The 26,608-nt window shown below is 37.2% G+C and overlaps 1 protein-coding gene across 1 annotated transcript in view; it reads left to right on the forward strand.

The window, feature by feature from the left end:
* Positions 1 to 26,608, forward strand: part of LOC141926403 (BEN domain-containing protein 5) — a 971,122-nt gene that overhangs the window by 375,321 nt on the left and 569,193 nt on the right. Inside the window, exon 6 of the mRNA XM_074832076.1 lies at positions 19,166 to 19,382. Within this exon, the coding sequence (XP_074688177.1) occupies positions 19,166 to 19,382 (217 nt within the window). The remainder of the gene's footprint in view (positions 1 to 19,165; positions 19,383 to 26,608) is intronic.

Below are 26,608 nucleotides of genomic sequence, written 5' to 3' on the forward strand. Positions count from 1 at the left end.
AAGATCTGAAGAACCTGGTCTGATCTCATAGCTGATCCTGATTTCAGCAGGAAGATGGATTTGATAACCTCTTGAGGTCCCTTCCAACCTGAATTATCCTGTGATCCTGTGACTGTAGAGGAACAAAGCAGATGAAATTGCCCCTGTCCTTGACTTTTTCTGCTGCCTCACATTCAGAGGTGCCTAACTCTTTGTATGTGTTGAACAGGGAGCAGATACACTTTATTTAGATTTGAGATTTCTTTTGTAGATTTAGCTCTAAACTACCAGAGTTTAGGTGTTCTAAGGAAGAGTCTCCCATACAAAACCACTTTGATCTTTCAGCTATACAAAATACAATGGAAGATAAAGTAATGGTAAGCTTTCCTGCTTCATTGTAACTAGGTAAATTTATGGAAGCCTTCAAGAAAATCTGTCCCTGCAATGAGCAAATATAGGCCTAGATTTTAGGGAACACTTGTTCAGTTTATGGTTTACATCAAGGTCATAAGAAATTTTTAAGCTATGCATATTTTCATAATGAATCATTATGGTTTTGAACAAGTGTTGTTTTTAGAGTTTGACTTTATACAAATACTTTGTAGTGATGAGAGTCTCAGGTTAAATCTCTATTTTTGGAAGGATATTATGGTAAACTAAAACAACAATAAACAAATACACAGCAGTATGAAAAAGTAATGTTTTTAGTATTTTTCAATCTTTTTTTCTAAGTCAAAAGATAATTTTCAAAGGTTCTGCAGGAAATCCACTCTCACACTGTAAACAAGATACTCAAATAGAGAATTTCCATATTTTTAATATGTATCATCTTGCTATTCAACTTTGTCCAAAGATCTTATCATTCTTCAAGAGCACTCTACAATTGAACAAAGTTGGTAAAGCTTTTATAATACTGTACTATCATCAGATGGTCCTATTTTTAAAATGTAGTTGAAATCGAAGAGCTAGTAGATAACCTGATGTTTAAAAACCATGAACCTTTGTCAGTATAATACACACTTTCAGTTGATGATCATAAAATGCACCAAAAGCCATTCTCATTCCTCACTGGAGCAAATTGGGGCAATTTCTTTGGTGTCTAGGTTCCCAGTACAATAGGATTCCATGACCAGGCATCAGAGAAAGAAAGAGAATGAAAGTAGTTTTCAAAATAAGCATATGGGAACTAAATTACCCCTTTCTTTGTAAATCTGCATGTTTAGCAGAAATGTCATGAGCTGATATGAGGACTTTGAAATTGCCTTTTCTTTTTAGTGTTTGCTATCCTGAGAAAAAAAGGTTTAATTCACCTGTATACAGGTTTTTCAAACTATAGTAAGAGCCATCTCAAACAGAGACTTGTCAGGAGTTTCTCCAGTCCTACTATCCCTATCTGGCTGTCTACCTGCAGAATAACTGGACTGATAAGTGTACTGCTTTAGTAAAAGGGCTGGGCTTCCTTCATCTTCCAGTGTTGCTAACTTCCATTATGCCAACATAATCTTATTCGAAAGAATGTTCTGCTAATATCTGTAGGATCCTCTCACAAAGTGGTTTGTTCTGTTCATTTCTGTGATGTGAGGCAAGAAGAGGAATACTAGTCAGAAATAAGCATTCCTTCTTTCTCATCATGCAATTGGATTATGAAGGCAAGGTAGAATTTACCTGTATCTGCAACCATCGTGTGGTTCTAGGACTCATTTGTTTCTGTCCACGATTTTTTTATGCAGAAGGGGAACATATGGTCCTAACTTGTTCGGAGAAGAATGGCAAAGCAGAAAACCTAAACTGCTTCATGTCGAAGCCTTTCATAAATTAAGGCTTTTATATTCTACTTCTCCTGTGAATGGCATAACATTTTCCTTTCTGTATGTTGTTTTGGTGTGTTTAGTGGCTACATGTGAGAGCGGTGACATTTATATGAAGTGAATCTATTAAATTCTTTATAATGAATAGCATGTAACTGTAAAACATATACGGTTTTCTCATTTTGCCCTCCTCTGGGAGACTACGACAACATTTTGGCAAGTAGGAGTAAACAGCTTTGTGTTGGCATGCAGTAAATTAAACTGAGTAATTAAAATCAATAGCAAAACACTAGCTAGGCAGAAAGGTCATATAACACAACAGAAAACTGTTGGGTAGCATATTGCAGGAAATCAAAATAAATTTCTGAACTTTTCATTATTCTTTATGTGCCTGAAACTGGTCTTAAAAGGCTTGTGAGATACAGCAAGTATTGATTGAGACAGGATCATTCTCTGAGATGGAATAAAAATGTTTAAATGCTAATATAGAAGTATTTGCAGGGTACAAGGCTGCCAGACACAGTGGAAAATGGAAAAGACGCTTTAGTTTTACTACTATTATACAAACTTTTGTTTGTTTAGGTTGGCTTAGCATATTACTTAGTAATGCCTGCAAATACTGAAGTCAGGTATGCCATTCACCGGTCTCTATCAGTTCAAATGTTAATTTTAAGTTTTACATTAATGTTTCTCTGGTCAGCTGGCTATCCAATAATGTTCTGCCTTCAAGTGGAAAAAAAAAAAATGCGTGGATGATTTTACAAGGCATTTCAAGTATTCCTCTTGCAGCTCAGGAGGGGGAAGTGAGAGTCAAAATCTTCAGATCCAAAACAGCAATAGTCCCAAAGTGAACAATGACTGACAAACGTGGCCTAACAATTTAGGGGTTATACCAAGTTTTAAGCTACACATAAGGTCTTTACTCTGGTTATGAGGATCAAGTAAATAGATAACACTGTTGTTCTAAAATCATTGCACTTCTCTTATGGCCATGGCTTCCAAAAGGAAGTCTGTGGTAGGTTTTTGCTTTTTTTGCTGATGAAATGTGTTACGGTGGTGGAAGGAAGTGGGAGGAAAACATGAGACACGACTCTGGGAAAAATGGAGATGTAAGATGAGTCGTTTAGAAGTGTTTGCTAGAGAGATACTGAAAAGGAATCAAAGGTATAACTAACCTGTAAGAAGTATGCTCAGTCATGATGTGGGTTAAAGGTAATATATTGTATAAAATGAACTGGTTAGGTTGGGAAATGCAGAAAGCTTTAAGGTCCATAGCTCATCTGACTGGACTTGTTTGCTTTTTCCAGCTCAACTGTTGTTCTAATAAACAATGTTACTCTGCCTTTCTTACCTCTCTTGAATTTGCCAGCTCCATTAGCTCTGTCTCAGGCAACCGTTAGAGAGAAGAGATCTTGTTGTGTCATCATTCAGGAAGTATGAAATGTTGCATTTATAAGCCTTTCCTTAGATCTTCATTTTTGGATTTGCAGCATTTCTCCTACACGGTTTTGAAGAGTTTACCCTGATTGCGCAAAGCCTGGGACACTGTAGCTGTAACAGTTCTCAGCTGATCAGTGTTTTTTGTGGGGTAAATGGTGAGTTACAGTGCATTTCTCTGACATCAGAGCCTTCAGCCAGTCAGGCACTGGACAGATAGCTGTGAAACAAAAGCACTGGGTTATTGATGTATGCTATTCCTATGTATTCCTGAGGTCATTTAATTTCCCTTTCAGTGTTCATCATTTCAATTTAAAACAGTATTTTGGGGGGTTTTTTATGCATGTGTTTATATTGTCTGTTTTGAATTTAATCCTAGTAATTTAAAAATAATACCAGTGATAGGCAGTTTTTGTTCTGGCTGTCTACAAGATATCTGTGTTTTGTCATTTAAAGTCATACTGTATTCTAATAAATTAGTGCTAGAAAATGGTTGAGAGCAGCAACTGTGCAAACTGATCTCTCATTTAAAGTTGTGTTCAGATTTGGTTTGCTTGAGTTATGAGAATGGCTTGGCCTTTTACCCCGTTCCCTTGAGAACATATGTCCACATCCTACAGTCAGCACGGGACAAACACAAAACAGGCACTCTCATCTCCTGATGGAAGACTCCAGTGATCTGGACAGCAGCAATATTGCAGGTCCATGTTATCTGTATTAGCATTACTGTGTATGGAACATGTATTATATCTACTGTAAATGGTTTAACTAGCCAGGTCTTCATGGTTAATGATCATCAAGTTTAATGTTTCTGAGACAGAGATTCAGAAAGGAATATGACCATGACCACATCCACTTGAAAATGCTATAAAATGTAGTATTTATCATATTTTTTTCCCAGTTCTAATCCAGGCAAATATATTTAAAGAGCTTTTGTTTTGTTTATATTTTCCTTTTTAGAGGTGTGGGACTTAAAACATATATATGGTTTTATATATATACATGGTGTATGAAAATACATATAAATAATTTTTGTTCTTCTGTTTTCTTATGTTTTAATGTAGCATGTGGCTTTCCTTTTTTAAAGTTATCTCTTTTAAGATTTTTCAGTATATAGTTTTCCCCATGCTTGAATTTTTATAGTCATTAATAGAATAGGAAATGGCATCTACCTTCCTGTCTGTTAATGCTTAACCCTAATTTATGAATCCTGTTTAGAACTGTGGTTCATGTTCAGCAGGACTGTGCATCTGCTTAAAGCTAAGCTAATGTACAACTGTACACAAAATTAGATTGAAGCAAAGTCTACAAACATTTCAAACCATTCTTTAACAGTATGCTAAGTAATAGGTTGATGTAATTTTTTTAATTAAGTGCATGTGTATGTGTATACAATTTTCCCTATCATTACAGTGAAAATAACTTACCTTTTATCTTACTTCAGTATTACACGCCTAAATTTCCTAAAATGCTAGCCATGATAGCTAATGCACACATGTACATGTATATATAACACCTCAAGTACATTCTTGTCCTGTTTAAAGACCAGAGGGACACTGTTTGATACATGGCATAGCATGAACAAGCAACGGATATGAAATTGTGACTCCTGCTTGAAAGCCTTTAAATATTTAAGGTTATTACAACCTACATTTTCACCATTTGTGTGTTTAGCTTGATAGCTGTATAAATTATATGTCAAGTACTCTTCCAAACATTTTCTACAAGTGTATTGACAAATGTCCTGTCATTCTTCTGGAAATACACAGTATATGGAGCATTTTGAAGACAATTTGCTTATAAAACTTTTTGTATCCCATATGTTGCTTTCTCTTATTTGCAGCTGCCTTTTTATTTATCTAACCATAAATATTACTGCTTTTTGACACTATTTGGAAGATTTTTAGATGCTTTCAATATCTCAGCTTTATTGCAGTATAGACTATTATTTTTAACATGAGTGCTAGTCTTACAAAATCCTACTTGTCTAAAATGGAAGTTAGTATTTGGGTCAAACCTTCAGAAATGTGAAACAGATGAGTTTCTGGGACATGTGTCCTGGTTTTGGCTGGAATAAAGTTCCTAGTAGCTGGTGTAGTGCTGTGTTTTGGATTCAGGATGAGAGTAATGTTGATAACACACCGATGTTTTAGTTGTTGCTAAGCATCATTTATAGTAAGTCAAAGACTTTTCGCCTTCTCGTACTGCCCTGCCAGAGGAGGCTGGGGGTGCACAAGTAGCTGGGAGGGGACACAGCCAGGACAGCTGACCCAAACGAGCCAAAGGGGATTTCCGTACCATATGACTTCATGCCAGTATATAAACTGGGGGGAGCTGGCCGGGGGGCACCGTGGCTCAGGGATTGGCTGGGCATTGGTCAGTGGGTGGTGAGCAATTGTATTGTGCATCGCTTGTTTTGTATATTCTATTATTATTATTTTCCCTTCCTTTTCTGTCCTATTAAACTGTCTTTGTCTCAACCCATGAGTTTTAATTTTCTTTTTTCCCCCCTGATTCCCCCCCACCATCCCATTGTCAGGGCAGGAGAGTGAGTGAGCGGCTGTGTGGTGCTTAATTGCCGGCTAGGGTTAACCATGACAACATGTAAAATAACCCTCTGGAAACCTTACATCAAATAAACGTAAAATGCCATGACAGCCCTACTGTCTTCTCTGTAGGTTAGTGTTTTGTATGCAGAGTGGTCTAACATGCTGATGGTAATACCAGTGTAAAAACCTGAAACAAACTGAGGAGAATTATTGCTATTTACTAATATTTCATTTGCAAAACAGAAAGACAAAGCTGATAGGATTGATAGTATTTTGTTTCACATGGTTTTCACTGAAGCCTTCTATGTATGATCTGATATTTAAATTACATTTTAGAGTTGTTAGTGCTTATCAGTGCAGGAGATATTGAGAAACACAGGAGGCTGTCCCAACATCTCAGGATCTCTTCTGTATTTACTTTTCTTAATTTTATCAGAAACTGTGACTTAAGACTCTCTTTTAGGGTTTTGTCTGCCCACTTTTTCATCATCTGAAATCTTAGAGCATCAAACTTATTTCAAAGTATTAGAAATATGTGATTACAGGCCTGGGCTGGCAACTAGTGAAGGATCTGCTTAGATAATCTCATTGATTAGGCTCTGGAAATGCCAACATTTGAACAGTGATTTTAGGAGTAACCTCTCTGGAGCCTTACAGTGTGTGCCTAGAAAGCATTGAAGGCATAGTTTTTGCAGGTGCATATGTATCACTTGAAGCTCACACTACCTGCTATAAATCTCCGTACCTCTTCCCAGAGCTTGCTGAAGATTTGGTGCAGAGAATCTTTGAGAGGTGAAGAGGAGGGAGGGTCTCCTATTTGTTTAAAACTGATTACATTTCCTGAGAGCAAAGTAAAAATACTTCTGTTGACAAGACATAAAGTTCTGCAGTGCATTAGTGATTACTGACTTGTATATTGTGAGTCACATTGCATTTACAGTTCATACCATACTTTCATGGTGTCCAAAAGCTGATAAGCTTCCTTGCTGACCTGTGAGCAGTGTGTACGTTCTCTCGCTATGTTTTATAACAGTCTAAAGAGGAAGGAAAGTGTCTAGAACTTTGTCATTACCTTTAGCAACAAAAGAATGTGAAGAGTCTTTCAAGGCTAAATAAAACTTTGTGTAATTTAACAAAATGTATCCTATATTTCTCTTCCTCTCGCTATTATGTCTAGTTATATTGCAGAAGAGGGCAAAAGGAGGTAATGTTCTTGTAGTCAAAAGAAACTCATCATGGTGAAATGGGACAGTACTTCAAAATATGCATAAGGATTGCAGTTGCTCCATTTTGTGAGACTGACTCTTCAGGTAGGGAAAAAAACCAAACCACAGACTTTTCCTAAAATGAATATTTTTTTAAAGGGCTATCAAGAAAAATGATGCTGGGACTATTATTGTGAAAAATTGGAGTGGCCTGGTTGATATCACGCATACAGTTTGGAAAAACAAGATTAGTGCAACACATACCATTTTTCATTTTCTCCTGTCTTCAACAGCACCAACCGTTGCAGCATCTCATTTTTTTAACTTTGTGTTTAGGATGAGAAATCCCATGTGTGTACAATTGCTTCTGGCTGCCTGGTCCCTCTGCTCCTAGTTTTTTCCCTCTGCTCACATGTTCCATGTGTACTGTAAATAAGAAGTGACTGAGAGGGCAGGATACTTAGTCTCTTCTTAGATCAATACTACTCTGTGGGTCAACAACTAGGAATGTTTGAGAAAAGAGGAGGAGGGATTTGTGTTTTATTTCCCCTGTAGACCGAGGCCAACACCTTTGCATTGAGTTCATCTCTATTACCTGGGGAAGAAAGCCTGTGTGGGTTATTTCTGAACCAGTATCAGCTGGCAAAAAGACCACAGTGAATAAGATATCAAAGAATTAAAGTAACAAGAAAATCTTAGATTTTTTTTTTTTGCCCTCATTAAAATAAGAATTTTAATGCCTAGGTGACCACCTGCAAGTTTTCTTTGGATCTGGGCTTAGGGGAGAGGGATCAAGATCAGCATGTGTCCGAGTTGGGGGCCAGAGCGTAAGCAAAGCTCTTGGTCTGTGAGCCAGAGTATTGAAGTTCTCTTGCACATGTGCATTCTCTTTCATCTTTCAAGGAAGAGGTTTGCCATATTTGTTGTTCCCCTTTTAGCTAAGAAAACAGACTTTTCCTTCCAGGCTTCTCTTTTTTTTCTTCCCTCTGTGTTTAATATGATAGCTCAGAGTGCTGTCTCTGAAAGGGATAAATGAAGGCCACAAAAGGCAGGTCTGCACAGCACAATGCAGTTTTAGCCTTGGAAATGCAGTATTGCCATTGCTAACAACAGGCCACGTGCTGGTATGGGGAATAAGAGGGAGGCCTACAGACTGTCCCTGTAGTAGGAGAAATGCAAGCATGCTTGATGATAGTTACTCTGTGACACTCTCAAGAATACAGGGTTGTTACAAAGCAGTTTTTTAATATAGGAAGGTGGAAGGAGGCAATATGAAGGAGCTCATAGAGGAGAACAGAGAATAAAACTTGTGTATGTGGAACATGTGTAGCCCGGGGTAAAAATAAAAAGTTTGCAATGCTGAATTTAAATTACTTGCCCTCACATTGTCACATCTTGTACATATTTTAAAGTTATGTGCTTTCATGCAAAGAAATCAGGTGGTTCTACATCATAAATCAGTCCTTACAGCAAACAAGATTTTGGAGGTACCTATCTTAGGCCTCTCTTTTCTTGGAATAAAGATGAGGCAGCATCAGAGATTGAGAAGATGGGGCAAACTGATTAATTAAAAAGCAGTAAATCATCAGCCCCACATGATTTATGTATAAAAGAATTCTGAAGAAGCTTGGGAATGAATTAGCTGAACTGCTAACAAAGATATGCACTCTCGTTAAAACCAAGCCCTGTTCCAGAGGCTTGGCAAAGTATCTGGGGTTTATCCTATATTTAGACCTGTAAGCATTGCATCTGCACATTGCAAATGGTCGAAACAAGATTTTAAAAGGGAATAATAAAACACCTGGAAGGTCGTGGTGTGAGCGACTTTAATGAGAACAGTTTCAGCAGAGAAAAATCATGTCTCACTACATTGCTTAGAACTCTGTGAATGTGCCCATAAAAAGAAATAGGAATGTCCATGCTGGATCAGACCAAAAGTCCCTGTAGCTCAGCACCCTGCCTCTGACAATGTCCTGTCACAGCCACGTGGGAAAGAGAGGAGAATAAAAAGGATAAGCTAACCCTTTTTCCCTGGACTTGATTGACAGCAGTAAGGGCCAGGTTTGAATTCAAGGGAGTCACTGCAAATATGCTGACATCATCTCTTTCCCAGAAACCAGTCCTGAGCTCACTTATGCTCAGAGAGAGAATTTTCCCCACTCACAAAAAGGAATTAGATGATTAGATGATGAAATAAACAATAACTAATTCCTTAGGTACAACAATACTATTTTCATTTAACAAGGCCACTAGGTTGTTTTCACCTACCTTCCTTCACAGTTTGAGATTAGCAAGTATTGTTGGGTAACGAAGCTAAACTTGAGGCTATGCTACCCTGATGTGATGCATTTTTGTTAGCTGCTCTTCACTTCTCCAGCCATGCATTTTCTTGCTAGCCACATGTAGCACTTTTGCTAGCCACGACTCTGGGTGCTCTGCAGTCTGTGGCACTCTCACCCACCATTCCCATTAACTCCCACCCCTCTGCTGACAGGTTTTCTTTTTTCAGCCCTTGGAAGAGTAAGCACAGTGCTGAGAACCAGGCACAGGCTCTCAGTCCATAGGAGAGGCTTAAGCAGCATCGAGTACTCACACATCTTGCAAAAAGTCTTTAACCCAAGTCTCCTTTTTTTACCTCTTCTTTTTTTTTTTAAGGTGTAACTTTTGTATTTTAGTGCTAAATGATCTTCCTGGATTGACTCACTTGGACAGAGTTAGTTGACCTAGACTTCCCTACATTTTCTCCATGTGATAAAGTAACTCCCTTTGTAACAGAAATGTCCTTCAAAAATATAATTGCGATATGTGCCAAGGGGGAGGGTGTTTCTGGTTTGCCCACCAGACTTTTCTATTTATCTCCCTTTGATTCCATTGGGAATTCCTGGGAATGTTTCTTCACCTTTAGGTTTCAGCTACCAGGCTTATGAGGCGAGCTGCTTGATGTAATGTATCTTGACTTTTTAAAAGCATGTGACAAAGTCTGTCACAAGACACTGCTACAAAGGCTAAATAGTCACATATGGTGACAGGGCAAGTATCATCATAGATCAAAAACCGACAAGGAAACAAAAAGGCAGAGGGCTAGGTGGTCAGTTTTCATCACAGTAAAAGGCTAGCAGCTGCGTTTCTTAATGTTAGCTATCAGGTCATATGCTAAATATATTTATTAATGATCTGGGGAGAGAGGTGAAGGATTAGGTGGTAACACATACCAATAATGTAATTACTTAAGTAATTTAAGCCTGTAGCACACTGTTAGAAACTTCTGAGTGATCTAAACAAGTTACTCGGATGGATAAAGAAGGTTCAGTCCTGATAAATGAGAAGTTAATACATGAAGGAAACCACACAGAAATCTTATCCTCTAACTGAAGGGATAAAACCTGAACATTGCTGTTGGCAGTTCCATAACAGAAGCCATTTGAGATGTTGTTATGGTAGAAAAAGTGAACAAGGTGCTAGAAGGCGTAAGAAATGGGACATTAAAAACGAGTTACTGAACTCAGTCTTCATTGCATGGAGACAGACGATAGGATAAAGCATAATATTATGGGTAAGTTTGCCCAGCTAACAAAGTCTGAGCCATGATGACAATTTCCTGTTTTCTTTTGTCTTTATCCTGCTCATATATCATCTACTATCAGAGATGTTCTGATCTTTATCAGGAATAATATATATTGGGAAGGCTAAGGCTTCTAGAGGGTTTCAGATCTTGCTAAGGACAGCTCAATATCAACCAAGCTACAATTGGTAAAAGTCTGTTTCGTATCCATTCTCCTTCCTTTGTTAATTACTTAAAATTCACATAAAAATGACATAAATTAACAATCTCAACTTTGTATTTAGACTGTAAAATCATCAACATTTTAAACATGGATTTCAGAATTCAGATATTACTGAAATAATTCCTTAAGTTGGGGCTCTTATGAGACTTATAAATTATTCTTGCATAGAGGAGAAGTCGCCTGAGACTAACCTAAATGAAGTTAACATAGATTTTAAAAATTATTCTTGCAGAAGAACAGGGAGTGGTGGGAATAGATGAACAGATGGGAAAGGGAGAAGAGGAGAGTGAAGAAAAGTCTAATTAGGTAATTGAGGCTAAGAGGCTATTAGAGCTGACCCAGTGGTCTACTGGTAGTACAGTTCAGGGACTTGAATTTGGGATTGAGGTTGGTCCCTCATTCCCAGGCCAACACGTGCTCCAAACATTGCAAGGACTCAGTTAATAGCCTGTATGATCCTGTAAGTATGTGTTTTCCAGTCAACATAATCTGGAGGGATTGTCTGTCAGATTACAGTGGAGACAGGAAAAGATAATGGAGTAAAATGCTGAATTTGGGCATGAAGACACTAAAATACTATGTTAATGGGTAAATTGTTCAGTGAAATTATTTGGAATTCATTTGAACTGGCTGTCAAAGAAACATCTGATTGAAATATATTTTGAAGAGATTCTGAATAGAAATAAACTATTTCTCACTGAGCAGCCTTTCCTAAAATTTGTCCAGTACATGATTCTCTCAAGCATGGTGTTTTTTTTGTTTTTTTTTTTTTTTTCCACAGGTAGTAGATAAGGGAAAGGCCTAAAAGGTCATTTTTTCTAAGTCATTCAATTACCTTGTTACTGGACAATTTGAATCTGGTAAGCTTGCTGTATGCCAGTCTTGCTTCCTTCTTTCAGTGTCCTAACTTTCCTTACTTTCTGATTCAATCAGTGATATGCTTTCTTCTGGTTTTTATATGCTTATTTTTCCCCTGATGTCAGTATATTCAAACTGTCTTCTGAAGTTGTCAGTAGACTTGTTCTTTTATGGCCAGAGAGTCTGGTATAGGTCAAAGCTAGGACAAGCATTGCTGTATGGTTTTCAGATTTATGTGCTGAGGTGGAGCATTTTTTGTCCTCCTCACCTTTTTCTAGTACAACATTCTTCATGATGACTTAATTCCTTTAAATCCCTCCACTTCTTTAACAGAATTTGTGGCTACTCTTTCCAAAAAACCTTGTTTTTCTTTTCTGTATGTTCAAATGTTGGAACTGCAGTAGTGAGGCATTCTAAGGTGCTGTTTCTTCTTTCTTTCCTTACCTTACCTAGGGCTTCTTATCACAAATTCTCATTTGCCAGTTTAAGTTGTTTTTTTCTTTCCTAAATTTTTTTTTAATTTTTTGACACTGTGTTCATTTTTTTCCCCAGTAGCTGCATTTCAGGACAGAAATGCTGGTTTCTGCATCCTTCTCTAGCACTCATGATGTCTTCAGAGGATCACGACACATGTATGGCTAACTTTACTGTTTTCTTTTCTTGTTCTAGTATTTTTGTGGGCTGTTAGATTTTATACCTCTCTTTTTTCCTTCCATTCAACATAGTGCTTAGGGATATGGTGTAGTTGGGATCTGTCAGTGCTAGGTTAATGGTTGGACTAGATGATCTTCAAGGTCCTTTCCAACCTAGATGATTCTGTGATTTAAAAGCACTGCATAGAGATATTGCTATTGAAGCAATACATGGCTAGAACACCTGTGGTCAGTAGGCAAATCATATTTTGACAGCAGAAAAAATCAGCACCATTCATTATCCCTGCAGTTTAAAAGAGTTTCTGTAGAATAATTGCAGTATTGGAATTGCTGCTTCAGAGTAAAGTCACTGCAGTATAAGCTTTAGCAACTGGACCGATTAAACAGAAGATGGAGGAGGGAGTATAGCTTTAGTTATAATGGCAGGTAGGGGGGAGAAAAGAAGGTAAATTTGCTGCTTGTCCACTGGAGACCCCACTTGTTCTTGCTGCTGGCAAAAGATTTTGGATTTTGCTACCAGCTGACAGCTCCCGTAAGACATATTAAAGTGTTTTGTCAAAACAGGGCAGTGTGCCAAATCTGAACCTCTGTGAACATGTTTTATGTTTAGGGGAGATAGACAAATGAGTGATGGACAACACTGAAGGAAAACCTCCTCCCACAAAACCATATTGAGGTTTGGAGAACCTGAAACAAACTTATCTTCATTTGGGGGATGCAAAGTTGCCTTCTCATATATGAAACTGCTTAAAAAGTAATTCAGTCATTCTAAAAATTATTTCTTGCCACTCATAATTTAGTAGACCTCCCCCTCATTATATTATGCTTATTTTGGTGAATTGAAGGATGATGATTTCATATCTGCCAGCAGAATCCAGAAACAGGTTTGCAGCATTCCTTTATATCTCATAATCATGATCTGCTATTAGGGACCCTTCTACACTGCTTCACTGTACTTCCCACAAGGTACACCCTTTCCTCAGCATTTCTTGTCACTTTTAGGAATAATGACTTCCACTGGTTGCCTCTGGTTTTAGGTAGAATAGTTTCATTATGTTTCTGTTATTGGTATTATTGTAGGACCTAGAAGACTGGCCTGTGGGCAAGTACCACATTTTCTGTAAGGTATTCTGCAAACACAGGACAAAGAACAGTTCCCACTGCTATTTTCTATTTATTATGCTCCTCACCACTGAATTTTCCTTGTCAGAACACTGCACTATTTTGAAGAAAAACCTTTCTTAGCAAGTTCTCCCTGAATGTATCCAAGCACGTTTGAAATGTGGGGAATTATTCTCATAACATTTGCTCATATGAATCTGTTTCTAGGTTTTGCCTTTCAAGTTCTAAAACAATAGTAATGTACTTTCAGGATATTTTCACTATCTTAGTATCAGTTGATCGGACTGATTCATCTGATGTGCGGGTCTCAAAAAAAAAAGTATGCCAGGTTAGACTAGCGCTGATGCTGGTACACAGTACTGATGAAGTTTTACCATGTTTATTACAAGCATTTAAAATGCAGAAATTCTAAAAAAAAAAAAAAAGTGCCTTCTTACTGCTTAATTATTTAATAAAGTTTTAGAGAAAAAATAGTAAAAAACTCAGTGTTTTCCCTTTGAAGTTGTAAAGAATGCAGAGTTTACAAGCAATCTTTGTACAGTTGACTATTATTTGAATTCCCTAGTAATCTTTATAGAGGTTACTTAATTATTTCAATTAACATTAACCTTGAAAGCTGTATGCTTAATTTGTAGATTTCCTGATTTTTATGAAAGCCATTGAATTGCACAGTATTTTGATTTTTATAATTAAGAAGAAGAAACCAGGTATTGGTAGAGGTGGAAAACCTTGAGGTATATAGTAGACTGCTAAAAATGATAAAAGGATTTGGAGAACATTCTAATACATATTAGCAAGAATAAAAGCAGGACTTATTTTGCAGTGTCTGAAACTGAGTTAGCTGTGCCAAAACCCATTCAGTTATCTGTAAAAAATATTTAATGCCATCTGACATATTCACTGTCACTCCATGCTCTGTGAATCAAATATATAATTATGTGCAAGAAAAAACCCTACAAACTTATTTTGTCACAAGTAAGCTAGGAATTTTGAAGATGGTCAGCTCCACTTGTCAACAAGAATAAGCAAGAAGAAAAATAATGGCTTAGACTAACAGACAAACAAGTCAATAAGACCTTCAATTTGAATGGGCTGCCTCCCAGAAGAGAAGTTTGCAGTGCATGGTTAACATCGTTATATTTTCTTCAGCATTTGTTGGATTTCTTGCAGTTAATAAATAGGGACATCCAGCTTTAAAAATAAAATTTGAACACTCAGGAATAGCTAGATCTAGTATTTTGGGTATCATCCATAAATACCTGAAGGTTATTTTCCAAAGTAGAATCGGAATCCGGTTTTGTGCTTGAAATGTCTTTAAAATGTAGCCTTAATTTCCTCTGAGATTGTGACTCAGGCCCACCCCTTTGAATTATATATGCAATATTGGAAATTTGTAAAATTGTTAAGTTGTATCTCTACATCTGCAAATTGATGGCAATTGAAAATGATCACCACAGTGTGTCACCACAGCTAACACTACATTGCAATCAGATTCACTGGAGTATTTTTCTACAAGTCAGATCACTTAATTGTTATTTTGGCCATTGATCTTTCACAGCACCTGCAGCTTTTTGTTTTTCCTCCAAAGATCATCGTTTTACTTTGAAGTCTACTGACTGTGATATGTCTAACCCAATCCTGTAGAGGCAAGGAACTGAATAATTACTTCACGAGTGCCATATTAAAAGCTGTCCAAAGACTGTTTAGGTTGCTCATTAAAGTCATTGAAAATTTGGCTGGGCAAAAGCTCCCTGCTTTGGTCATGCAATAGAGGGGGAAAAATGCTCAAAGATTGTTATTTTCTAATTATTTGTGTTGTGGTACCACAAAAGGATTTGATTAGCACCCTTATGTGTTTAAAACTTAAAGAACAGGTGCCACAGAGGAGCATGCCCGCCACCCCCAAGCATTTGTTCCCCAAAGTCTTGATTAACTCCCAATTTTCAAAAGGAAATAAGGTAGCAGAGAGAAAAAAGCAGAACAGATAATAAAATTTTCCTTTAAGATCAAAATGATTAGATTTCAAATTAAAATTATGTTCAAAATAGAAGTATAGTTAGGATAAAATTTTCAAAGTTGTTATACTCACTGTCTGTTGTAGCAGGAAAGAGTAAAATCCTGGGGCCCCTACAGCTATCAGGTTTTTGAGACTGAATGAGGACTCTGTTGTTGGGTGGTTTTTTTTTTTGGTAAACTGACAAATTTGATCTTACTGCATGCTACCAAAACAGAGTAAATGTCCTGACCCCAGACTACAATGTAGCAAACATACAGGAACAGGCAAGCACATGTACATTCACACTTGCAGTAACACATCTGCTGGGTTGGGAGTGCTACCTTGTCAGATAGGAGGAGAAGACACTCAAATCCACTGGCTCAAGCTTTTGCCTGGCACTGGACAGTCAAAATAGAGAGACAAAATATGAGAGTCAGAGAGAAAATCGCTTCTGGGCTTCCTTCTTCCTCTGACAGAACAAGTTTTGCATTTATCTTTAAGACTAGGCAGTCTAAATTTGTTTCAGAATTTTGCAAAATATCAAGCTTCATTTCTGTAAATATATTTCTAAAACCAGACTGGAAGTTAGTTGCTTGCATGGTATTCTCTATGGCTGTACTTAGAATTGGGGTGGTTCTCCTTTAAATAACCATTCAGTAGCACTGAAATCCAGGCAGTTGTGTATCAATTAGCAGGGTGCATTTCTTAGTGTGAGCTGCCTGGAAATGCAAAATGACAAATCTTGAGCATTAAGCTTTCTACCATCACTTTGCTTTCCTACCTCTAACTACAAACCAGCTTCATTGTGGCTTACAGTGTAAGAAGTTGGTGCATTTCTGCAGATCCGTGATAAGATATTTTTCTCTAGTAAGAAATGCAGTTAGACTCTGCATTCTGAATCTGTCCCTGCCAGGCCCTAGATGCATTAGTATTCCACTGGCAGCTGCCTGTAGGTAGGAATATTGTTTTTGTCCATAACCAGAGGGAACAATCAGACTAAGCCGTTCCCCGGCTATAAACCAGCCAAAGTAATTGGGTTTAATTTTAATTTTTGTAATAGCTTTAAATTAATAGGAGCAGCTGCTGCCACAGTGTGTGGGTGTCCTTTTCCAGAAGGCATAGAACAAAAAAGGGAAAGAGTAAACAATAGTGCGTCTAGGACACAAAGGTTAATTCAAGAACTGAGCAATGTCTTTTCGTTATCAAAAACTCAGTTGGTGATATCTAGTACTGTGTCTCTTTTCTTTCTTTTTCTTTCCCTTTTTTCTTTAATTCCATGATAAGATCTCAATCTGATTAGGCTCCTGTGTGTAAAGATGTGTTGTTGGTATCTAAACACTAACTCTCTTTCTCTATATGACTCACAAATAGATTAGCAGTGACAAAGTGCTAGGAGAGATAAAAATAGATTAGCAGTGACAGGAGTACTATTATAATTATTTTTGGAAGATATGGTTTGAATTAAGAGTTTGGGCACTTTCTGCCCTGAGAGGGTGAATTTAAACCTAGGAACTGAGGATGGTTTCTGCTGTTGTGTCAGACACCAGATAGTGAAATGTCAATACCAGATGTCCTAGACATCAAGATTAGCCATAATAGCCAAATGCAGCCATAAAGTGATGTGTCAAAGTGGATAATAAAACAGATGCTTAGCTTCTATAATGAAGGGGAAAGGGAATGAAATATCAAAAGTGCCTTTAATACATTGACAAAGTTGTCTGCAACTTGCTTAAAAGTAGAAAGTTATTGAACCAAGGAGAACTATGTGTCATTTAAACATTAACTATCAGCAGATGAATTTCAATTAGCATTAGCCTTTCTAAAACCCTGAATTTCCTATTGGTCTCACTTTACATGAAATTTTTATAGCATAAAGTAAGGCTTGTCCTTTATTATTTCTCCCATGCTAATTTGGAAACAAATAAAGTTCAACAACTCAGCAACATACTGTTTAAACTTGCCTTACGGTTTGAGGACTGGGAGCTAGAATACATTTACCCACTGCCATATCATCTGCTTGATTTGAGACCAAATGAGGGATGTCCTATAGCACTCCAGAGTAAGGGCGAATGATAGAAACATGTTAAGATAGTGGAGAAACCTATTAGGTTAGGGTACTGCATGCAGACGGCTGGTGGCATTTTTCCCCTACTGATACTTTTAAAAAAAATTAAAAGAATTGTTTTTCTGTCCTTCATGTTTGTGACTTAAAAATAATTTTCAGATCTTAGTGATAAGCAAGTGTCTTATTTAATCAAAAATGCTGAAATAAATTCTTGAAGCCCTGAATGTTCAGGAACCAGGGCAATACAGGGGGGAAATAAATTCTTATTTCAAGTCTAATTAACTGCATCACTAGCTCTTTATTGTACTTTTTCAAGAACATCTCAATTCCTTTCTGTTTCTCTTTGTAGATCCTGAGTCTTGCTGATCAGACTCCTTAACTGCTGCTAATTGGCAAACACATACTTCTGCATAACGAGAGGATTTTGTCCTCTATTTCATATTAACAATGAAAGGGCAAAACTGATGCTCTGCAGTAGACCAGCTTCTCGGAAGTATTACAAAGAGGCACATTACTACTGCTATGTCTGTAAATCTTATTATGTTTTCCCTCACCATGATCCTAGTTTAGCTGAGATCTGCTCCAATCATTAGATGAGACCTGTTTATAATGTTGTGTAATCGAATCAGTTAGAGTCTGCAGGACCATAGTGTTTTGTTGCCAAACATGACTGGTAAGTTAGTTACATCAAATTACAAGTGCATGGCATGACTGGAGACTCTTCTGTCTAAATAAAGCTAGAAAATCCATCTATGAAATGAAGAAAGGATACAAACAGAAATATTGAACATCTCTAGTCCATAGAACAAGTTTTTGACCCACATCTGAAATATTTCTCATCTCTGTTGAGAAATAGCAGAATAATTGAAGTTGGGTGAAAGATGGCAGGCAGACATTTGTTATTCCTTAAACAGATACCAGCTTGATGACAATGACGTAAATCTCTTTATTATAATTATTTACTGTCATGTATATTCATTTTTATCTTGTCAGATAAGCTAGAACTCTCAAGGAGGGCAGCAATCCAATTTGGAACAGGACCAAATACCCTTTTCTCCTTTCTAATTTAGGACCAGATTATTTTCTGTACCTGAAGTATTTTGTTTGGGTGTTTTGTTTTTTTTTTTTCAGCTCAAGAATTTATTTTTTCCTCCATTCATCAAGTAGGTGTTGATATATCCGCTGACTATTAAGGATAATGACAATATAAAGATGTCCTGAATTTCAGTAACAGTTCTGTCAAAGTTACCTTATACTGACATTCCTTCATTAATTATGCCTCATCTCTGTGCTGGTGAATTAGAACTGTATCAAAGGATGTAGCCACGCTCCAGCCAGAGGTTTAGCTGAAGCCTGTGTAGTGGTGTGAGATTACACCAGCCTTATAGTGAAGTAGAGGATAGCTTAACTGCCTGTGCATCCTTTTCACTTCATGGGAGTGGGTTTCTCTGGTTGTATGGTGCTCTCCCCTGCTATGGTGACCCTCCCAGCTTGGGCACCTGGAGGGAGCTGTGCCATGCACGGACCCCTTTTCAGAGGTTGTCAGCATGAGCGCTCTGGGATCTGCTCACCAGCTCCTGAGCTGCTCAAGCTGTTACACTTCATTTGCTCTAGAGGAAATTTGAATCTCACATAACCTTTTCATCCACGTTTCTTATGTCAGTGTATATATATGTCAATGTATATATATGTTGTTTTTGCTTTTTAGGCAAAGAATACCCTCTAAAAATGTGTATTACTATCGCTGCCCAGACCACAGGAAGAACTATGTCATGTCATTTGCTTTTTGCTTTGACCGAGAGGATGACACTTATCAATTTGCTTACTGCTACCCCTACACCTATACTCGCCTTCAGCACTATCTTGACAACTTACAAAGGAGGAACATGGACTACTTTTGCAGAGAATTGCTAGGACTCAGCGTGGTAAGTAATAGGCATGTTTGCCAGCGAGCAGGCTTCATTATGAATGTCTGCCCTTAAATGCTTATAGAGTATAATTCATCATCCCTGCTAAAGTATACACACACACATATTTGTTTTACTGCTATCAATGACACACGGAGGTACTGTACCTGCATGGTGAAATATAGACAAATGCTAATTTAATTTCACGTAAAATATTTCCTTTGCGATATGCAAGGCAATGCTAAATTCCCATGTAGGAGCAATTCACCTCTAAAGACGTTAAAAGATGAAACTGAAACAGCTTTGTTGAAGAAATGTGATTTTTAGAGTACTCTGTCCATTCGTCTTTCTGGAAGAGCTTTTCTGTTCAGAAGGAAATGTGTGTCTTCAGAACTAGAATATAGCTTTTCCTGGTAAAGTAATGCAAAACATACACAAACTACCTATTTTATTTGCTCTTAAAAATGCATGCTTTGGTGATTGAAATTAAAAAGGGTTTAGTTGTCTCACTGTACATTCTAGTGGCCAGATGAAAATGAAATGTGATAGTTACTGTGGTGCAGGAAGGGAGGGTAAATAGTAAGGCTGAACTTCAGCTCACTTTGCTATAACCTTCCTCTGAAATATTGCCTGTGCTGATGATTTGGAAAGCATGACTCAGCCACTCCCCTATCAACTTAAAAATCATCAGATTAAAAAATTATAGCTGAAATCTTGTTGGGTTTTTTATTTTTGGGTGGTTTTTTTTTTTTTTTTTTTTTTTCTTTTACTTTATATTTACATTCTCAGACTTAATAGTGCACTTGTCCCAATTTCTTAATCTTTTCTCTGAGATCTGATTTGACCTAAACTTGTAGCATGTGTGTCAGAAAAAGAAGGCTGCGATTCCTATGAAGGCTGCTGATCCCAGCAGCTGGGGCTTTAAAAAGAATCCCAGAATATATTGTGAAAATCAGAATGAAATCAAATGTATAGCCTGCACTGGAATAAATAAAAGGCTTCCAGCATTAGAGCAGGCCATTGAGATCCCTATCGTGGCATAAACCTTGGAGGGAAAAATTAACTTATGGAGAAGGGTGAAAACCAGAATTAACAAAAGAAAGCATTTTTAACCCTTTTGTCAGTTAAGTACAGTTCTTGTTCTAAAGATGACTATTCCATATCCCTGAACTGGCATTAATTATTAATCATTCTAATTAGCGGGACAAACAATTGTAAGGGAAAGAGGTATCAAAAAAATAGAAAAGTAAAATCTTTAGAGGGTGGGAAGAAAGAGCACTATCATCTTAATGTGTGTAGGGTTTTAATTATTAATCTTAGAGGACAGAGCTGTCATTAATTCTATAATGAAACTGAATTTGTTTCCTTTCACTCTGAAAATAGTGTATAAACAGTGACATTTGCATATTCATCAAAACCCTGATCTGACTGATTAAAACACTGAGATAAAAGACAAATCCTTCTATCTGCATTTTGACAGACAGAGCTATACTCTTAAATCTTGTTAACATTGTGTTACCAGTAGTTGCTAAATATTATTTTTCATATTTCAGCAAACTAAACAAACAGATGCCATTCAAAATGTGGCAGGAAATGTGCTGTGTATAAGTCCTGATTTTATATCTATATGTACACACACAGTATGTTTTGCAGAAATTGATATGGTAACATTTTGCAGCTCACCATGCTGATCTGTATAAAAAGCTTCTGAATCAGGCTCATGCTATAATCTTTGTAAGTAACATTACAATCTCAGAGCATTTCTGGCTTTTCTCCACACACAACTGTCCTAGAACAGCTTGGTAATTTAATGTCTTTGCTGAGCTTGAATAGACAATTTCCATAAGTTCTCTGCGAGTTAAATATTTTAACATAGAGCTTTGTTGCTATCATACATCTTTAAATGGTGAAAAACAGGATCCTTCAGTCTTCACTGCACAGTGCTTCATCAAAGCAGAAGCTGGCTGTACTTTAGAGAATTGCGTGCCATATAGGATAGATTTAGAGCTAAGAAAGTGAGCTCTGTCCCTGCTCTGGCCCCTTATGTAAGATAAGAGGAATCAGATTGGCATAAAGAGGCCCTTAAAAGCTCTATTCCTGGCGAAGGGACGATACCCCTGGTAGCACGTGGTGAAAGGTAACTTAAAGATGCCATCTGAGGACAAACTCCGAAGTCTTCATGCTGAGCACAGGCCTGAAGCAGGGAAGCATGTTAGGGGAAGGCTGCAGCATATCTGTCGAGCTGCCCTGTAGCCACCGATACTCTCTGGTTCATTCCAGGCGAATTTTACAGCTGCCTGCAGCAGTTTGTGACTGTGAGTATGGAGAATGGTTTGAAACAATTTCACTTCTCCTGGATTATGAAGTTTTGAACTGTGCCTCTTGGAGACAACAGAATCTTGCCACAGATCTTTGGGGCTTTTTATTTTTGTTGTGGCACAGTAAAATGCAAGTCACAAGAAACCATGCTTAGATGATTACTCCTGAAGGCTTTCTGAGTGCACATTTTGCTGCATGTAATGTTTTCAAGGCAATCTAATTTCTAATCTAATTTCATATTTTCTCTGAAGAAAGTACTATGCCTCCATTAACTCCTTAAATACTTTCACTAATTCTATGAAAATTGAAAGTGAAATATCAGTATGGGACATGTAATTGTCATTAGGATGCAGAATGGCAAAGTGGTTCAGAGCCAAATGGCAAAGATTCCCATTGCCAGTGTGAATGGATAACTTAGCTATTCTATTTCTGACCTTTTAATGTTTATATTCTTTACTTTAGAGAGCTGTCCCACATTCTAGATGTGCCAAATGGTCTTGAAAATAGTCTCTCCTGCAAGCTAGCTGTGATGGTCACCCAGGTATCATTTAAACTGCCATTTTCATTCTGCCATTGTTGGCCTTAGGTAACTTCAGACTTTCTATGGTTTGTCCCAACAGATCCTAAGTTCAAAATCTGTGAGTAGTTTTTTTAAACTGTGAAATTAGTTTTTTGCATATCGTTGATGTGTGTCTCATCTCAGCCTATATTATGCAATATTCTACGGCATAAAGTAATGGAAAAGAATTTTTATATTTCTGTGAAAATATAAGCACAGGCTCAATTTACATTTACAGTACCTATTTTATGATACTTATACAGTCTCATGTGCAGTAACAGTTATGCGTAGCATTCTAACGAATATTCCAGAGTTGGTAAAATTTTTGAGTGTGTAGTCATTTGAAGATGGTAGTCTAAATTAGCTGTGCATACTTGAAGTGTGTGGGCAATTGATGAGACCTGTACCTCTACTAGTATTCCACTACCACACATAATAAATTAAATGAATTTTGGTGAGCCTGGCTCAACTCCTACAACCCACTTTACAAATCACCATTGGCTTGGCAATATTTTCATTACTCACTCAAAAGAGAAACAAGATTAATTGGAGACAGATACTTCCTTTCACCCCATTAGGCAATGGTGCTTCCAAATTATACTTGAGGAGAATTGAAACTGCACATACAAACCACAAGCCTCAAAGGGACTTCCACAGTACACAGAGACTGGAATATGGAATTCTGTTAAATTAAATATTAAACATACATATTTTAAAACAAGAAGGCAATATGTCTAATGTAGAGCTCTGTAAGTGAGCCAGTCTCTTAAGTCAGACGTAGATACTGAGTGAAACAGATTGGAACACAAGGTGCTTCATTCTGATCCCACACCACTTTGGTATGTACTTTTAATTTATGTAAGTTACTCCTGATTTATGCTGGTATCAGAGAGATCAGAATAGGCCCTAAGACTGTGAAACTGCACACCAGATGTCACATTGCTGGTTCATTGATCAAATATCCCTTATTTACTGTCTAAATGACTGGGTACCCTAGTAAAAATTGTTGATCTGTTCTACTGATATCTACTGGTCCATTTTTAACTGCACAGTTATGACTGTTTTAAAGCCTGAAACAAAGAAAATAGACAATTTTTCTAAGGTTAAATTTCCCATTTCTGTGTTCAGTGTTAGGTTATGTAATAACAGTTCTGTAAAAGAAAAGTATACTCTTCATCTTCAAAAAAATAGAAGTTACAGGCTTCAGTGTAATGTATCATACCTTTGAAATCATGTTGGTATCAGGTACTGTACTTTCCAATGGATCTGACTGCAGCTAGGTTGAAATGCCATCTAAATGCAATTTGTGGCAATTTACTTAGTCTGAAAAAAGCCACAGAAATAATGCTTTAAAAAAAGTAAACCCAACTTCTTGTTTCTCTAGAATGTAAAAGTGCACCTACATATATGTTCAGGGCACATGCTCTTTATTCAGTGGTGTATCTATTTCCTCATATAGTACTGCTGTTCCCATAACATTCATAATATGGATGTCATCCCAAAACTATATGTGAGATTTTAAATGTTCCTACAGCTATTTTCTTAGCTGGGTTGGATATCAGCAGAAGTAGAGTTAGACCTAAAAATAACACCACCAACCGTTCTTTCCGAAATAAAATATGATTTATAGTATATAATAGCACAGTGTTCTACCAGGGAAATTATATAAATAACATGAAAAATAACAAGGAACTATTCTATACCATCAGTTTTAAGGAAATTTTCTTTGTTAGAATTTAAAGGAAGTTCTGGGAGATAAGCTGGCTTGTGGGAATCATAGACAAGGAAAGATAGGCAAAACTATGCTACTGTTGAAAGTTGCCATCTGTCTGTAGGATATATACAACTGTTCATGGTAAAAACAAGAAATACTCTGGTTTAGTTGGCAGTAATATGTAGTTTTAGAAAAAAACAAACTCAATAAAATCATCATTTACAGTTAATATTGTGCAAGGTTACTAAATGTATAAGCTGGTTATTTCTTAAATTCAAGAAAGAGCACTGTTTTATATAGTAAAATAACTTCTAGAAGGATTTGCACAAATTGTTTGTCTAACTATGAGTAAAAAAATCTTAGATTTGGAAGAAGGGTTTAAATCTTGTCAATTTTGCAGCTCACATTTTATAACTACCCTTGTCCATTTAAAACTTCTTAGAAAAAAAATTCTTGGAACGTCACAAAAAAGCAGCTTTGAGCATAAAGAAACTATTGAGTTAAGAAATCACCTGCAGAAAAAATGTTATGATCCAGTTGGTATGAAGAAAATGTCCTGAAAGGAACGACAGTAAATGACACCAAAAATAAGTGGTGGTGTTAGTCTATACAAACTGTTTTCATGCATAGGAGGCATGTTGCACCTTTCATCCTATAGCCTCACAGGGAAACCTTTGGAAAGTCAGTGATCTCTCTGAAGTTCTCACTAGACTTTCTGTAGCTGTGCAGGTTGGCCTTTTGCTTCATGGTTCTTCCCATTTCCATGTCAGGCTCTTCATCTCCACACTTGTCCTTCATCTGGCTTGCCCTTTCTTTGCCTCAAATCTAGCCTTCCCTTTTCTTTCTGTTTAGTTTATACTTTCCTAAGCTAACTACAAGAAAGAAGTTGTGGCATGTGTTTGCTGCTCCTATCTTACTATTTTTGCTTTGTACTTTCCTATTCATTCCCCTTATCTCTTTAAGTTGTGAAGGGAAAATCCAAAATAGCAGTTAGGTCTTTGAAATACCAGGGCTGGACAAGGTAGTCATGTTCTCTTCCGGGCATTCAAGATCCCCATCTCAGTGCCATTCATGTAACTTTATATCCTGTCTTCCCTGTCCTTGTGTCTTTTGTGGTCCCTATTTGCTCCATCCCCTAGTATGTACATCTGCTTTTCCAGAGAAGCTGGCATAGCATGTGGTTTATCTGGGCTGGAGAGGAAACATTAATGATCTAGTCAGTTGTCCTGACAAACCTGAACTAACACCCAAGTGCAGGAAGGCATTTCAGGGTCTGAATCCTTGTTTCATGGCAATGACAAATGTCAGGTAAGAGGCAGATTTTACTCATTGCTGTCCTCAGCACTTTGTACTGTTTGATTGGGTGCTGTACAGCTCAGTGGGATAGCTGTAATCCCAGTAGGAAACAAACTTTGACCACGCAGTCAGTTCAACCTCCAGATCTGTGCAGCTGCCTTTAGTTACTGCACCCTAAGTTTTTGGAGACAGGGAGCACCTATTTTATTTTCTGTGTTTAGTGCCTTTCTCACTAGAACTCCTTTTTTGGTTGGTACTTGGGAAATAACACAGTACAACCAAATAATATAATTCCATCAGAAAAGCAGGTCTAAGGTCTTTAAATTTTAAAATTTACCAAGTTGCCCTGAAGGAAATGCAGATATTTTGAAGATATGTATGGCCCTTAGAAACCTGTGAAAACTCTAGAATACATTCATTCTTCTTTCACTTCCATTTACAGAAATTTGTTTTCCCTCTTTTGTAGCACAGCATTAAGCAATAATTACCATGTTGATAGTAATGCTGAATGTACTTGCGTGTAGGGGAAATCGTGCTATGTGGAGCTATTAGCTACATTTGCCCCGTAGCACTTTACTGCATTGACTCTGCTGGGATTTTGATGATGTTTGAGTTGGTTTCTATTTAGATCTCCTCAGTGGTGACTGTGTAATGCATCTGTGGGGCTGGAGTTGTATTTTAATCTGTATTCTTTGACTGTAGACCCAGAAGATAGTTAGCGTGGCCCACATTACCTGTAGGGCTGAGACCTTGGGATTGAAGGTTTATCTAACAATTTTAAAGTCTGCTCAGTCCAAAGGATTTGGATTTATGCCTTTTAATTTAACCAAAGAAAGAACTATTTATTGATTTAGCTTTATACTAGCTATATAATGTAAATATAATGTATTAAAATCTCTAAATACCTTAGGCAAAAGCTTGTTCATATAATTTGTGTAAACTGAGCATTGTGGCTCTGATCCAGCAAAACACTTAAGCATAGATTTAAACTTAAGCATGTTAAATAGTCCTGTTGAAGTCACTGGCACAGTTCAGGGCATCAAGTTAAATGTGTGTGAAAATGCCTTTAAGCTCCAAGGTCAGAACAATCAACACTTTGCAAGATCAAGGCCTAGTGCCCTAATGTTTTGCTGTTATCTTGTACTACCACTATAACAAGATGACTACAGGAAAAAAAAATAATAATTCCTAGACTTCAAGCCCAGATTCTCAGTGTTTCCAGCCAAACCTACTTACAATGTAAAGAGGAGCAATGATGTTTTCAGTCTTATATAAATGTAAATGGATCTGGATATTGGTTGATTTATATTTCAGTTCTTTTTACATGTTTGTTTTAATAAGCTCCCAGGGGCTTGC

Source organism: Strix aluco, chromosome 8 (assembly GCF_031877795.1).
Source record: "Strix aluco isolate bStrAlu1 chromosome 8, bStrAlu1.hap1, whole genome shotgun sequence".
In the NCBI taxonomy this organism is placed as follows: Eukaryota; Metazoa; Chordata; class Aves; order Strigiformes; family Strigidae; genus Strix; species Strix aluco.